This window comes from Bactrocera latifrons, unplaced genomic scaffold (assembly GCF_001853355.1).
Source record: "Bactrocera latifrons isolate USDA-ARS-PBARC rearing strain unplaced genomic scaffold, ASM185335v1 scaffold_86, whole genome shotgun sequence".
Lineage (NCBI taxonomy): Eukaryota > Metazoa > Arthropoda > Insecta > Diptera > Tephritidae > Bactrocera > Bactrocera latifrons.
In genome coordinates, this window is record NW_017537556.1 from 377,227 (window position 1) to 394,647 (window position 17,421).

General features: G+C 37.0%; 1 protein-coding gene across 1 annotated transcript in view; it reads right to left on the reverse strand.

The window, feature by feature from the left end:
* LOC108977278 (polyhomeotic-proximal chromatin protein) overlaps positions 1 to 11,378 on the reverse strand; it is a 19,757-nt gene extending 8,379 nt beyond the window's left edge. Inside the window, exon 1 of the mRNA XM_018946888.1 lies at positions 11,227 to 11,378. Coding sequence (XP_018802433.1) covers positions 11,227 to 11,261 — 35 coding nt within the window. The 5' untranslated portion in view covers positions 11,262 to 11,378. The remainder of the gene's footprint in view (positions 1 to 11,226) is intronic.
* Between the last annotated feature and the right edge of the window lie 6,043 nt (positions 11,379 to 17,421).

The window sequence follows — 17,421 nt, forward strand, 5'->3', positions numbered from 1 at the left end:
AAATTGATTACAAAAATTAAATAAAAAATAATAATTTGAAAAATTTAATTGAACAATTCTTAAACTTGCAATAAACACTTCCCTCAAAAACGAATTAAATTTTTTCTTTAAAATTCTATTATAATTTAAAAACATTTCTTCAAAAAACTAATAAATTTAAAAAATTTCTTCGAAAAACTAATAAATTTATTAATATTTCTTTAATTGTTTAATATTTTTCCATGCCACCTTTTTGCCGCCAATTTTTCGATTTGCCCGTTTCTCACATTGCATCTTTCGTTTGCACGTTCCACACGTTTGGCCGCGCTTCGTGCGCATGTCCCATTACAACTGCTGCTCGGCTCGACGTTTTCGAACAGAGCAGTTTAGTTTGTTGCATGCCACTAATTTGATCGACTTGCAATTTCAAGTGCACACACAGCCAACGGCAGCGCACGAAGGAGCAAGATGTTTTAGTGTTATATTATTATTATTTTATTTTATTTTCTTTTTTTGTTGTTGTTTGATAACTTGCCGTGTACAAGGGATGTTTTTTGGTTGTTGGCTCAACACGTTCGCTAATGGGATATAGGGGAATAGTGCAGTTCCAACGGGGGTTGAACTCGTTTTTTTGCACTCTACAAACTTCATTAATGTTATTATTATTTGAATAAATTTTTACTGTTTGCTTGCAGCCTTAGCATTCGGCTGTTCGAAAATGGAAACCGGAAGGAATTGATGCATAAAACTAAGCAGAATTAGGCAAAAGTGTGCGCGGAAAAAAGTACAAAAATATGTCAAAGTTATGTTGAAAAAAGTTGATGTGATTTGACAGCGAAGGACTAAATGGGAAAAGGGTAAAGTAGACTCGGACGCTGTTTGCATCCAAATGCAACTCGGCTTGCTTTATTTACATATTTTATTTAAAAAGGTGGTAGTTTGTTTGATTTTTTGTTAAAAATAAATTTAAAAAGGTTTGCTTGGTTTTTTGTGAAAGATAAAATTAAAAAGGTTTGTTGGATTTTTTCTTAAAAAATAAAATAAAAATGTGAAAAAAATTTGAATTTCAACAATTTTCGGTTTGTTTGCCATTCAAAATTGTATGAAAACGTGATTTTTGAGAGATTTTACATTAGTTTAGTTTGCTTTTTGGGGGAAAAATTCAAGCTTTTGCGGAAATTGAGATTGCTGCATGCGGGACTACAAGAAGGTTAGGTTTTTTTCGTTTTTGTTTTAATTATAGTATTAAAAAACTTTTTGTGTTCGTATTTTATAACTGCATTCATAGTTTTAGACTGGAACTTATGGTGAAGCGAAATGAAAATATTTTTTTTTACTCTTATAGTTGATATTTTGAGAAAAAATTGAAGTTCGAAAGTACAGTCAACCGAAAATTTAATATAGGTAGAGCTCTTCTTAAAAAAAAAGTGGTTGTTTTGTAAATCTGCTCAATCCATGTAAATCCATGTAACTACTATTCGTTTGGGTAAATCTGCTCAGATCTTATATAAAAGCGCATCGCAGAAAGAGCTAAGGTGCTAATGGATGGAAAAAAGTGCATTATCTCGAAAGGAGACTATTTTGAAGGGGACAACATTCTTGTAAACGAATGAATAAATATTTTTTCCTAATATTTTTGTAAACACCTCATATACCACGAGCTGTACGATTTTTCCAAAATTGAATCAAGTTTGTTCTAAGCTTCTGGTCTAACATACAAGTCCAAACAACCTGATCAAATAACTCTAAAAAATAGGGAAAAGACGGAGCACACTAATTAATACCAAAAAAACTTGTATTAAACCTCGTTTTGCTTTCTGAACAGATTTTAGAAAACATTGAATTTAAAATTGGCCAATTTCCTTCAACCTACTGGGGTACAATTTTCTTCAGTCTTCACAATGAACGAAAATGTAATCAGATTTCAACTCTCTTTTCCCTTTTTGTAAAAAAAATTTACATGGTAGTATTTTTTTTTTTTTTTTAATTATGATTGTTAAATATATTGTTGGCTATATCACCACATTAGACAGAGTAACTGCGAAGGAAACTAACACAAATTATTCTTCCACGAATCTTTATAATTCAGCTCAAGTAGTACGGTTGTACTCCAAGCAGCGAGATTGTTAAAATATAATTTATGGAAATTTTGCATACTTTCTTTTCTCCCCAAAAAGATGATCATTTGGCACCAACGTCGACATCAGATGGAACAAAATCAAACTCTTGTATGGAAAACTTTTTTATTTGACAACATATCTTTACAATATTTTCCATGGATCTTAATTCTATTCAACGCTATAATCTCCGAATTGTTCAGATCGGAACACTATAACATATAGCTGTCATACAACCCGATCGAACAAAATCAAACTCTTGTATGAAAAACTTTTATATTTGATAAGATAGTTTCACGAAACTTAGACTATTATTAGCTGAGGCAGTGATACAATATTCGAAAGTTATTCAGATCGGACGACTGTAACATTTAGCTGCCATATATACCTCTTTATGCGGTAAGAAACTCAACTGTGGAGGGCGTTTTCGGTGCAGATGAAGTTAACGTCTTTTTTTTCAGATATTTGAGGTTATAAGTAAAGACAACATTTGTACTGTTCCCGTTATATTCTTTCTCTTGTAAAATAAGTTAGGTTAGGTTATGGGGTTGATTCCAGCTTAATACCAGAAATCAGATATCATACATCGACAAAATGCTTTCAATATATCTCAAATCTGATGAGACGGTCGATTTTACTTAATTCACCAAAAAAACAAAAAAAACCTAGAAAATGTTCCAACACCAGATTCCGCATTTCCGTTCACCGGAAAATGTTGGATATTGTAGTAAACTAAATTTGTACCTATCCAGAATAGACCATAACATACTAAACATATGTCCTTTGCACATCTCTATGATCCCACTCCATCGAAACAGGACGTTACTCCTTTATTCTCTCCACACTAGAGTTAAGGGACTTCGGCTACAGTTAATTTTGTGCCTTCCCCCAAACAGTGAGGCTAGATACTCTCTACAACAATATCAACAAATTATAATTATTTATAAAACCTTGGAATCTAAAGCTCAAACCATTTATCTTTAGTACCTAAACGTAAAACAGAAAAACTCTATCAGTACTTGTAAATCGAGTTATATTGACAATACATACATTAAAAATTACCTACATACAATTTATTGCAGAATAAGTTAAAAATTTACATGAAACGAAAAAGTAGAACACTTCAACTCAAAAAAGTATATACCTAAGACACTCCTACGGCGATTTAAAGCAATTTCGGGAAATCATTATGGGCTCTCGGATTAGCATTTTCCAAATATAAAGCATGAAATCGCAACATTTGTCAACTGCATGGAAAATGCAAAAACAACAATAACATTTGGAAAATATCAACAACAAAAGCAGCATTACAAAGAAAGGCAACATGAAAATTGCGAAAGTCTAAATGTCTAAGGATATATTGATGGCTGTGCTGCGTATCGCCAAATTCCTTACAGCATTGACCCGCAGGTCACCTGCCTGCTGAGTTCCTTATTGCATTTCGTAGGGATTTGCAAAGGAAATTTATATATTCGCAAGAGGGGAAAGACAAAGCGAGAGACACAAAAGAAATAAAGACAACAAAAGGGCGAAGAGAAAAAATATGTGCAAGAAGTAGAAGTAGTTAATATATGTATGTGTAGCAAAGGCGTTTATAGTTGCGGTGGTGGCAGTAAGCGCTCTGTAGGAAAAATTGCAAGTAAACGAGATTTTAAGAAATTTTTAAAAGACGGAAAAAAATTAGTTTGGAGAAAGAATTTTAGTAGCAATTTGTATTACTATATATATACTTATATTATCGTAAATTAACTGAAAGAATTTAATGCGCATTTAATCGATTATACATATATTATTTTGCATGTTAAAAATCTTTAAAAAAATGTTTAAATAAGAAAAGAGGTGCATTTTTTTTAGCATAAAAGGGTATAAAAAGATCGTTATATTGATTTTAGTCAATCATTTAATATGTAAGCTATATGCTATAGTAGTCCGATCTGCACAAGTTTTTCGGAGATTGCATCCTTGCCTTAGATAATATTCCAGGGTAATTTTCGTGAAGATATCTTGTCAAATAAAAGAGCTTTCCATACAAGGATTGAAGTTTAAGCGATCAGTTTGTATGGCAGCTATATGCTATAGTAATCCGATCTCAATAATTTTTTCGGAGAATACACCGCTGCCTTAGATATTAGCCCATGCCAAAGCTCGTGAAAATACCTTGCCAAATAAGAAAGTTGTTCATATAGGGACTGAATTTTCAACGATCTGTTTGTAGGGTAGCCATATGGCAAAGTGTAAAGAAAAGAGCTTGTGCAACATTTCAGAACGGTATAACTAATAACTGGGGGATTCACGTATATCTATACAGTTTCGATCCCAAAAACATGCAAAACAAACCAGTTTATGTATAACCATAATTTTCTCACAGGGTTGGTAACAAGATGGTCGCTATGGTACTGATGTTTTGCTGTTGTTGTTTCAGGACATTGAATTTGCGAATACACTATTGTTATTGTTGTTGCAGTAAGAATAGCACCGTCATGGTTGCCCTTAACAAATAATTTGCATTCGGCTTGAAGCTGCGCTTAAAGCAATCCATCAGCAATCATACCTTTGCCGACTGCTGCTAGGTGATGGACAACATGGATACAATAACAACAAATAGGCATACGTTTCTATATGAGAGTGAGAGAAATTGCTTTGTGTGACATTTGTGAGAAACCTAGGGAAAACTAATAACCAAAAAAAAAAAAATTGTTTGAGACCGATCACCACCACCACCACGGCGTTTGTAGAGCAAATGTGTTATTGTACAATGGATGGATGGCAGCATCCGGAACAAAATCACCACCTTTTGCCTCAGACTTTATGCGTGCGTATGACGCCCATATGCATTCCTACGTGTGTTCGTATGTGTGGGTATGGAAGTACTCCGGCGCAATATGACCACCACCGCTGCTAGCGACCGTGTTTCGCGGCAACCCCCGGTGACTGTGCTCAAATCGCCTATAGTCGTGTAACCGTCACATTTTGTTGCAAAAAAAAAGCGAGGTAAAATGAAAATATGAAACAAGAAGAAGAAGCACAACTCAAGAACAGCATTTGCAGATGACAAACGCAGACCAAGTTTGGCGACGGGAACCCTTTCAACTGCCACCATACTACTTATGTGCTTAAGCAGCGAGTTGGTAGTGTGCGAAATATGTGGTGGCGACGCGTTAAGCGCGGTTAGAAGAGGGTGCCGAGGCTGTCACCAGCTTGGAAAAAAATAATCGACACACAAACATACCCATATATAAGTTTACGAAAAAAGGTATCGTAACCAAGAGCAACACACATGAATGCGTAGAGAAGGAATGGTTAAGTGCAAAGGCAAGAAAGAGCGGCGGCACTGGCATGTGCCCAGTGAACCAAAAGTAAGATTTATAAAATTGTATATAAATTAAAAGGTAAATAACTTAACCATAAATATTTCTAAGAAAAATTATGAAGATGGAACATGCATGCAAATATAAACAATGGAATAACTAGATTTTGATCTGCTAGTTTCTATGGCAACTATATTTTATTGTAGTCCGATCTGTAAAATTTGTACGAAGATTGTAGCGTTGTCTTAAACAATAATATATGCCAAATTTGGTGAAGATATCTTCTAAGATAAAAAAGTTTCCCTTCAAGAATATGAGTTCGACCGATCTACTTGTATAGCAGCTACATATATGCTACACTGGTTCGATCTAAACAATTTCTTCAGAGATTGCATTATTGCCTTAGCGAATTCCATGCCGAATTTCTCGAAGATATCTCGCCAAATGACAAAGTTGTCCTACAAATCCTTCATTTCGAACGTTCATTTTATATGGCAGCTATTTGCTATGGTGATCCGAATTGAATAATTTCTTTAGATTTTACACCGCTGCCTTAGACAATAAGACACGCCAAATTCCGTGAAGATAACTTTGTATGTCAGCTATATGCTACAGTGGTCCGATCTAGAAATTTTCTTCAGATATTTTAACGTTACTTCGGACAATAATCCATGCAAAGATATCGGGAAGATATCTGGTCAAATAAAAAAGTTTTCCATACAACAACTTGAATTTGAGCGATCAGTTTGTATGGAAGCTATATGCTACAGTGATCCCATAGCATATATTCTCACATATGAGCCACTTCTTTTGGAGAAAATGACGTGTGCAAAATTTCAGAACAATATCTCAAAAACTAAGGTGCTAGTTCGCGTTTTTACATGCAGACCAGCAATAATTTTGTTCACTGGGTTACCCCTATAAGCTAAGCACATTTATATACCCGAAAAGAGTACAAGAAGATATAAAAATAAAATGTACCTATGCATGCACAGAGGTTTCGGCGATTTACAGCAAACATACAAACATACACGCTAAATACTACGGCTGTGTAGTGTAAAACTATATTTCCAGAGCTACTATCGAGCGCTCAGCGCATGAATGCGCTCGCCTGCAGTGTCTAATCATTAAACTGGCAACAACAAACACAACAAAGAACACTGTCAACGTTTGTCTTGAGGCATTAATTTTTTTCTTTTCTTTTCCACCGATCTTATCCTACTGTTTTTTGTTGTTGGCTTGGTTCGCGTTGCACAATGCTATTAATTCTTCAACATTTGCTGTTTAAAATGAAATATCAGCAACATCATCATTAACGCGCGTCAGCAGAAGGACAAAAACAAAAAGAAAAGAAATAAAAATTGAAACAAAAACAACAAACGTGAGTCTTCAGAAGGAAAACTGAAACTCATCGACAGACAACATTAACTTTGAGGCCGACAATTGCGTGCCTGGCCGTTCAATGCTGGCCATCGATGCTCTTATGCACATGCACACACACACATAAAAAATATTTTGTATTTGGCTATGCATGTGTATGTTGTTATTGCAGATTGCTTGCAAAACAGTTGTCGCCGGCCACGAAGCGCATGTGAGCCTCGAATGCTTGCTGATGCGTTGATGGCTGATCGTGCAATGCACGGCAACAACAACAAAATCAAAAGCAACAAAATAACACCAAAAGCGACAACAAGAACGAGAGTAACAACAAAAAGTTGGCGGTACGTGTGGAGTATGCATTGCAAAAACAACAAGACAATGCAAAACAACAACAGAAGGCGAAAAACAACAGCAACAAGCATTAGTGAGACAGCATAAAAGTAATAAGCGAGAAAAAGCAAAAACAAAGGCAAAAACACGCCGAAGAAAAGCAGCTAGCGTTAATATGAAAAAACAACAAGAACAAATATTTGTATGCAACAAAAACAATAAAGAGGCAGACGCTTTGCAATTCACATTGGAATGAAAATTAATCGAGTGCTGCGCCGCCTCTATATTTTGCTGCTCTATGCTCGAACGCAACATAAGCGCACATACACACACATATACATACATACATATATTTCACTCGTTTTTATACTCTCTATATATGTATGTATGTTTGTATAACTACACACGCTCTCCGCGCCAGCATGTAATACAACCACTTTGTTGCTGTTTTTGCCATTGCCCGCCACTGCTGCTTGTTTGTATGTATTCCGGGTTGAATTGATGTGGCTCTCCTCTTTTTTGTACTAATTTATGGCGTCCATTCTTTTGGTGATTATAATGACGATGATGGTAAACGAAACGATATATATGAATGTGTATGCGTGCATATAAGTATGTATGTAGACCTTTAGCGAGCCATACAAAAATTAAAAACCATTTAAATGCTTACGCAGGGGCAGCAGAGGGCGCGAGCGGTAGCAGCTGATAAAGTGGCTTTGGTGGTGGCGTTGCTTTGCGTTGGTGACGACGGCTGCTCTACGCTTTGCCAGCCACTCAATGAAGTTGTGCGACGGGTAGAAAGAGAAGCCAACAGCAGCTCGTTGTTTGTATGAAAAACTCGCTCTTGCGCCGTCGCCAGAGCACTAATCATACGGGTATCGTTGTTGTTGCTACAGCTATGGTGGTTGATGAAACGTCTTGTCGAAAAAAAAGTAAGGCGCAGCCGTTGAAGCAAGCACAAATCTTCGTACACACACACACACACACACACTTTCTCACACGCCTGCGAGCCGTTAGCTAATATAGCAACAAAAACAAAATGCAACAACAACGATTTATCGATTATTTGGTGCCTTTTTCGCACAGTTGTCAAATATGGTGTACCCCGACCGGCCTGTCAGAAACATTTACACAAGCAATAAGCAATCAAAAAAAAAACAGCAAGCAAAAACCGGTCCGCCATACTGCACGCGTGTGACGAAAAGAGATGGCGGCGGCGGGCTCTTAATGGCCGCTGGTTAGAACAGCGCAGCAAGCAGCTAACACTTTGAAATGCGAATAATGCAATACAAGCATGTTGAAACCGAATGCGGAGAGAAATCGTGGCAATAAAAAAGAATTGCTAAAATTGCCACGAGGGTTGCCAGACGCTACGTAAAGCGTGTATTCGTAATTTTCATGAGCACAAAATAATGCAGTATTCCGTGAGTGTCGAAAATCGGCGGAAAGTGCATGATTTTGCGTGGAAATTTATGTATATGTTTCGGTTGGTGGTGGTTCGTTGAGTGGCTAAATGTTCCCTCAAGCAGCATTAAAACATTAAAACTCATCAGAAAATGGTAATTTATGGCGCAGGGTAGTGTAGCTACTTATTGCCGCAAATTATCCCCGCCTAGCATAAACTTGCTACAGTAGCAAAAATTTTATGAATTTGTTTACTCCAAAGGCGTTCGAATCTTGTCACTGGTGTTGCTTGGTAACCCCTGTGGGATTTGCCGCTACCACCACCAGCTAAAATCATTTCGTTTCCCGCTAGTAATCTGATATTCCCAACAATATCAGTCGGTGTTTCATTTTTTCTTTTTGCTGTTTCTTCTTTAATTTTCAAGTACCCTTACTTCCTTTGCAGTAATGGGTATATCAGCCATTGCCAGACGGCAAAGAAGTAGTCGACGATGATGATGACAACGAAAACAACAACTGCTACACAAGCACGGACGCACCAAGCGACCGTCTCCAATATGAAACCCATCTCATGGCAGACAGTTCATGGTGCATTGCAAAACTTTGCTCCCTCACACAGCGCACAACGGTAGTGTCTGTCAGTGGAGTACACTGGCCGGCCAGCCAGCCAGCTAGCGGCCGCAACAACAGTAAGTGCTACGCAGCCGAGAAACTGGTTTTTTGATAAATGTGCAATTCGAGTAGACAACTGAGGTGAAAAGAGTAAAGTAAGCAGAGCAAGTTGAGCGATTCTAAAGCGAGCTTAGTTAGAAGACAGTAAAAAAACATGCAAAAAGGTAAAAAAAAAAAGCTTTTTTCGATTTAAAATCGCGTCACGTCGAATAAGAAACTGTTAGTCAAAAGGGGGTTTAAGGGTTTTATTGCAGTTTCAGGTTTGCGAGAAAAATTAGAACCTGTGCAAATCATTTTACTCTAATTTCGCTCATAATTCAAGTAACTTTTTGTATATAATTGAGAAATAAATAGATTGATTTATAATGAAGGTCAAATTATTACTTACAAGCACCTTAGGATAGGTATTCCGTGAAAAATTACCTCATTTGCTCTCAAGAGCCCTGACCAAAAACAAATTTCACTAAATTCCCTAAAACCAATTTCAATTTCTCTTAACTTTTCCCTCTTTAGTACAAAAGACTCCTTCAAATAAAAAAACCTCTAAATTTTGAAGTGAAACCTTATAAATGAGTACTTTAACCATGCAACCCTCCCCTCTCATATATTTTGAATTTCATAAGTTCTGCTTGCTTAATCTGCTTAATGGCAATTATTTGCAGGCGCATTAAGAATATAAATACCCATAAAATAAAATATTAAGAACTTAACACAACTAACAACAACAAATATGCATAAAACACTTAATGAACACTTTTCAATCATACTCAATGATATTTTATTGAGTAAAGTGGTGGGTAAAGTCTGCCGGCTGCTGTCGGCGTAAAAGTCTCAAAAGAGCGAGATTCTACCTGGCTGCATACTTAAGATGAGCAAAGCAGAAAAATAAAACTACAACCCAGCAAAATAGTAGAAAGAGTTTCGAAAAAGGGCGCATAAATTCCTGTAGGAATAGTTGATGGCGAATTGTGCTCGGTATAGTAAGGATTTAGTAAATGTTTACAGGTTGATTTTTCTTTTGAGGAAGAAGAAGAAGGAGCTTGTAAGCATTTTTTAAGAAATGTTTGTCAAATCATATTATACGCAATCTTTTAAATTAACCTAGTTTTGTCTTTAACTTTGTTGAACTTTTATATTGTTTCATAATTGCGGAAATCACACAGTCCAAAAACAAAAAATTCACTTTCAAATCGTTTGTTTTCATAAGCATGAAAGCAAAGCAGTGAATATGCTGAGTTATAGCATGCTCAGTTCAGTTTTTATGCACGAGGGTGTGAAACTCTCAGCGATAGAGGGAGAGTAATTTCAATTAAAGAGAGCATAGTTGCCAGATTACGAGAGAATGTTTCATTATTGCTAATAAGAAATTGCAGAAATTTAAGAGGCAGAGTTCAGACACAAATATAATTAAAAAATTGTTATTTCTGCAGTAAAATTGAATTTGGTGAAATGAATTTGACAAAAAATTGATATTAAGATTGAAATAAACTAAGGCTTGTGCCGTGACCTGAGGCCTATTGTGCGCTCTGCTTTGTCACATAGACCCGACACACTTATAAATTCCAGAATGTTATTGGGTGCTATATCTTTTCGGATGCGTAGATCAAAGTGCTTTGCTGGCATTTAATAGCTAAAACTCATTAAAATGGTGGTTAATTACGTTATTTAACCTGCTACAATAATAATTTGCAAATATATATTTTTTTTTACAATATATTAGTTATAATTATAATAATCATGAATTAAAATATATAATTATCATATTTTTACAAATTTTCAAACATACTAATTGCATACAAAATTCTGGCATCACTGTTCTGCTTAATCAACACAACACATACCTAAGTGCTCATGCATTCTCCCGCTTTTTCACTTTAGTCTCTCGGGGAAACGCAATCCTCAACTTATGTACGTTAAACAAAACGCCAGACGACCGCAATCAAGTATGCATAGTATCGAAAGCAAAATTTATCAAAAATAAATAAATATAACTATGGTTTTACTTGTAAAGAAATGTAATTGAAAGGAAGAAATACCTTTTCGAAATAAACTTCAATCCACGACGATCCATCGTTCAACGAAAAATTCAATTGAAATAACTTAAAAGTTTGCATGCAGCATAGTCGAGTCAGTTCTGTTCGATTTGCATTCGCTTTACAACTTATAAAAATACTTCACTTCACAGAAACACAATGAGCAACAAATTGAACAAAGCAGAAGAAAAATACATAAACGGGAGAACAAAGAGAGAGAAACAACAAAAATGTGTAACTCAAATATACGAACGAACAGAAATGCAGAAATCAACACTGTGTATTAAAAAGCAGCTAATTTTTTTTTGTGCTGCTTTTTCGTTTTGTGTAAAATATGTTTTTTTTTTGTTCTTTTTTTTCTAATGTGTTTGTATTTTATTGATGATATACAACAATTGGGTCAAGCACCTGTATGCGGGAGCTTAAGGACCAACGTTGCTGGTGTGCAAACAAGCCATATTTAGGAATGCTTAAATAAAAGTCTCCAAAAAACGTAGGAAATCTTTTTTTTGAACACTTTAATACAAATATTGTCTTAACGTCAATATAGCGCGTTTAATTTATTGAAATATATAAATAACACACTTTAGTTTTCATGTAAACGACACTCCCCCACTCATATTGCAGCAATGCATGGGGTTTGTTAGCATTATGTTTTTCATATTGGAGCTATGTCGAACGCTCTCTACTTAATTATATATTTGTTAATGGTTTGTCGTGTTATGTGAGCGGGCTTTTACATGCGCTCCCGCTCTCTTTTGACCGAGCGAATATAATAATGCATAAGCCCGAAGTGGTTTTATTTTTTGGTACTGTTTTCACTTTTCTGAGCACACAACCAGCACAAAATTGCGGAAAGGAATAAAATACACGACCAAACGCAACGACGGACACACTTCAACTAAACCAACTAACACGGCAACTCTGTGCTGGCCTGCACAAAAATACACATGCAACAACAAAAACATTGCAGTAAGTCTACAAGCCAGTAAAACAACATTAAGTACCTATGGCACGACCAACAACAATAACAGCATACAACAATTGCCTAGCGGCGGGCAAAGGCGATGGCAGCCAAGCATTGTTCGTGTAGAACAAAAAGTAACACGTTTGGGCCGAGGCACACACACACACCTATACAACAAATACGTCGCCTACCCGCTTATGATTGGCACAAGCGTGCGAAGGAGATGGCCGTAATGGCTTTACACTCATTCGCTCACACTTTTACTTAGCATACGTGCAGGCAGGCAGCAAAATATTTTTTGGGGTGATTGTAATCTCTCGTATGCGCCGTAGCAGGCGGAAAGGCAAACGAAAGAAAAAATGTCATAAAATACATCTGGCGAATTTGTTATGCCTGCCGCTTTTCCCTCCAACCAGTATTGTATGACTACATCACCAACAACAACAACAATGCGACATATGCCTTGTTGTTGTCTTGTATGTATTATTGTGTATTCTTAGGCGATCGCTGTTACCCTCTGCTATATTGAATACACTGCTTTCAATTAACACAATGACGGCCAAAGCAGGCAAGCAAGCGAGCAAGTCAGCCAGCTCGTATAAGCAAACAATGAGGCGAGCGTGAGCGAGCGACAACCCGCGCGCGTTCTTCATTTTTCCTGCCCGGCTATCCTACCGCGCGCTTCCAACCATTACACATTTTTCAGTATGCGACTCTGCCGCTGTTCCCGCGTGTGTATATTGGTGTGGCTGTGTGGGTTCATAGTGTATGCGTCTACCTGCCAAAGTAATTTATTTTTACTTTGTTTCGAGTTTTTGTTGTTTTGTAACGACACAAAAAATGAACGAATGATTGTGCGGTAACGTAAAACAAATTCCATCCATGCGCATAGCATTTTAATAACCGAACATACGAACGCAAGGAAGGAGAGAAAATAAAAAGTGCAAATACCAATGTTTGAAATATGCACAAGCCAGCAAACAACAAACACACAGCAGCAACAAATAATAACTTTAGAGCGCAGACATTTGTCTACTTCCCCTTTTGCACTTCGTATCATTCGTTCGCATACATATATGTACATATGTACGTTGCTGTTGTTGTCTGCTGCTTCTTCAACACAAGGTAGCCACAATGCATAACTTGTTCGTACATGATTTTCATGCGTTCTCATGCACATATAGCGGTTGCTAGAAATCTATGCCATTGTTGTTGTTATTGTTATACATCTTACATCCATAAAATGTGAAAAATTTTGGTTCACATTGAACCGCTTCTAAGGTGCACATTAAAAATGTTGATGGCAACAACCCCATTCCGTTTGACGATTGCAACATTTGCAATAGTTATTGTTGTTGTTGTTTCAAATCCATACTTCATTTCGTTTGCGCTTGACTGTTTTGCGGCGTTGGACTATGTGTGACTTTGACTTGCTGGCCGCCGAACGATCCTCATCGTGCATATCGCGTTCGCTGCCGTCAGCTTTCGCCGCCATATTATTTTTACTTTTCATTTAATTATATGTATATGTTGTTGTTGTTGCGCTGTTACACTGCGTTGGCATTGGGTGTGATTGCTGTTGTTATTGTTGTTGTAGTTGTAGTTGCTGTGGTGTGTGTTGTTGTTGGTGTAGATTTCTTCATTTTTATTTTAATCTTTCACACCCTGTTGGCTAGTGGCCGCCGCCCGATTTTCCTAGGCAAGAGCGGCTGTCGCGACGTTGGCGACGTAGTCCCCACCACTTTGCCTATCCTATTGTGTGGCTAAATGCCTCAGCGCTTTTATCGCTCTTTTCATTTTATTTAGTCAAACATACACATCTAGTATCTTAGTGTGCGCTGTGTTTATGTAAGCGCGAGTATGCATGCCGTTACTACTGTTGCTGTCATTTTCGTACCCAACTGTACATTGTTGGCGTTGACAAATCTAATATCAATATGAGCGATGGAGATGACAATCGTTTTGGTTTAATATTACTCTTGCGCCGCATTGTTGCGGATTTTGAAGCGCATGCGCTGATTTCAAACAGCCGCTACTGCCTCAGCTCTCTTCGTGTTGTGCACAAATTTCCGCTCTCACATCTTCAGCTCTTCGCCTTTACGGTTGAGATATTTTCGTATATTTATTGGAAACACTGCTATACACATAGCTTGGGGCAAATGAATCGCAATGAGCTATCAATAGCTATCAATAAACTGTGTTATTTTTTTATGTTAGGATTATTATAGACATGTACATACATATGTATGTGTGTATACGTAACAGTTTTGTGAGCAGTATTTAGCACTGTTTCGCTCAAGCAAATGCCAATTTGCATAGATCTGTAAAAATACGTTTGTAAGTACATTCCTACTCATGTAATTGCAGAGAATATATAAAATAATGAACAAAGCCTCATTTGGAGTCGACCAGTTTTCGAAAGCATAACACGTCATTAAGTATTTTACAGAGTATGCCAAATAATCTGAAATTTTATGAAATAAGTACTACTCAAATACGAGATCTCATGACTAATACATACATATGTACATATGTCGCACTGATTCTCAAGACTATCTGTCAGCATTTTTTGTTTGTCCATCAGCAAATTTTAACAAATGAAACCATACAAATATAGGGTGTTTATTTAAAGGTAATTAATTTTTTTGAGAGAACGTTTGTATGAACAGTTTATCGGAACGTAATCAAGTGCAACTAATCTGGGTGCCGGTCGAAAAGGTTTAGCCGTGACTGAACTGGCTAATAAGCTCTGCACCATTCACTAGAATGGTAGGTGGGCCCTCATACCTTAAAGGAGCTGCTCCGCAAGGAAGAAAGAGTAGATAGGGAGAGTCATTGGCAACAACTCCAAGGCATGCGCTATGCCAAGTTACTAATGGGTGGTTACCACCTCAGCTGGTTTAAATATGTAATCAACCTCCCAAAGGACAAACAAAGGACACTTGTTGCGTTCTACACTGACTACTGTAAGCTCAAGAAGCCCATACATAACATGAGCCTAGCTTCTTGTCCAAATTGCCGGCTCTGGTGGCCTGAAACCGCAGGACACCTGCTAATTGACTGCATAGCACTCTGCAGACGCAGGATAAAGACTTTTGAATCCATGTTTCCAAATAGGACTCACATCGCTTCATTAGCAATCATCAATATATAGGAATTTATCAATACTTATCAATATGCTGGGTCATTGTGACCTATTAGATGACACAATAGACCTTAGGTCGCGGTACAATCCTCATCTATTTATCTTATTTTATCTCGGAGAGAAAACCGATACACCTGGTAGAAGTTCAGCTGTCAAAGTAATATATTTGACCGATGTTTCTGGTAAATACATTTGGAAATGTACCACTTAGAACCAATCATTGGAATTTATGTTGTATGAAAATCGCGTTCTATGAGGGAAGCTGGCATTGCCATTTTTACAAATAAATAATATTTTCCATTCGGACGAACCTTTGATGACCGGCACCAGAGAGTTGTGATCTATATTATATAAATTGACTCCGTTAGACCCTTACTTAGGATCCACCTTGCTAAACTAGCTATAAATGATTCGTTTGACAATCAAAGGTTGCGTGCTATTGGCGATGTAAGATGAGCTACAAAAATAGCTGAGAATTTGAACAAAGAGGGACCTCGTAAGATCTATTCGGGGTGGTCATCTGGCCGAAATCAAGTATATTCTAATACTAAATGTTATAAAATATGTGAACCCAATGTGTTATCATTGACTTAGAAAGCAGATAGAAAATTATAGATACTGTTCTGTTCACTCCTGGGCATCGCTGTACACTCTTATAAAAGATTGTACCTTCTCTATCCAGCTCTGCAGCTCGAATTAATTTCTTCAGGAGTAGATTGAAGAAATCGACAGATTGGGAGTCGCCCTGCTTGAAACTTCGTTTGATAACGAACGGCTCCTAGAAGTCCTTCCTGATCCTGATGAAGCTGTTGGTATTGCTCAACGTTAATATACACAGTCTTATTAGTTTTGCTGTGATACCAAATTGAGACATAGCATAATGACATAAGGCTGCTCCTTTTCGAGCTGTCAAAAGCAGCTTTAAAATCGACAAATAAGTGGGGTGGTCGATTCTCTTTTCACGGGCCTTTTTCAAGAAATGGCACATGGTTAATATCTGGCCAGTTGTTGATGTTCCAGGCTCAGTGTCCAATCAGTTTGTTGACGGTGGACTTTAATCTTAGCTTATCCCACAGTAGCTGGTGCAGAATGTGAGCTCTCCCTTTTTGTAGATTGGACACACTTTCCAATCGTCGTGCATGCTTTCGTCCGACAACATTTTAAAAAGAAGCTCATGCATGCTCCTTGTCAGTTCTTCGAACCGTATTTGAATATCTCAGCCGATAAGCCGTCCGTAATTGCTATTGCGGTCTTCTTCATGGTTGGACAATGTAAGGTACGATCTATCGTCATCGATTTTTCATTCGGATTGGGTTCACCATCTCCTGAAGCTATGCTTTCATTGCCATTCAGTATGTGCTGGAGGAGTGTTCCCTCCACAATTTTAGTATGCTCTACGCATCAGGCACCAGATCACCTCTGGGGGCTCTCCAAGAATGAGAATTTTCAGTCAGATTAAATTTAAGCGAATCTTAGTTACTCTAATCAGCCGATCGAAGGATTCCTAACAACATAAACAGTGACATTTTTCATCTGACAATGGAAAGCTCACTTCTTTTTACCTTGATCCAATGTACATATAAGGCATACACATTGGTAGAACTCACGGTCTGTAATCCTCTAAAGCAATCTTTACTCACTTTACCATGAAACACTAAAATATTGCTGTGTGCTTGCATTTTGCAACACTTAAACTCAGAAAGATTTTCATTTAGGTAATCATGTCAAACAATTTTCCCTGTGCCCACAGCCAGAAGTCTTCACTCCAGATACCATGTTGAACTCTATTTTAAGTTTTTTAAACGTTGTTGATTTTTTATTTTCACGAAGAAACTACGTTTTCGGGACGATAATACGCTTTAAGTAACACACCGATTTGATAAAGTATATTTAAGAAAAGAATATTACAAAATACGGATTTGAGACCAAGTACGTACATATATATGTACTTCTTTAGATAGACACGCAGATTACCTCAAAAAAATATCCGATAATTATCGTTTTATTTCAGTCCAATTCACTAAGTCTCGTATTTAGATTTCATATACTGTTATGGAAACATTACAACATTTCGGTCGAATATATG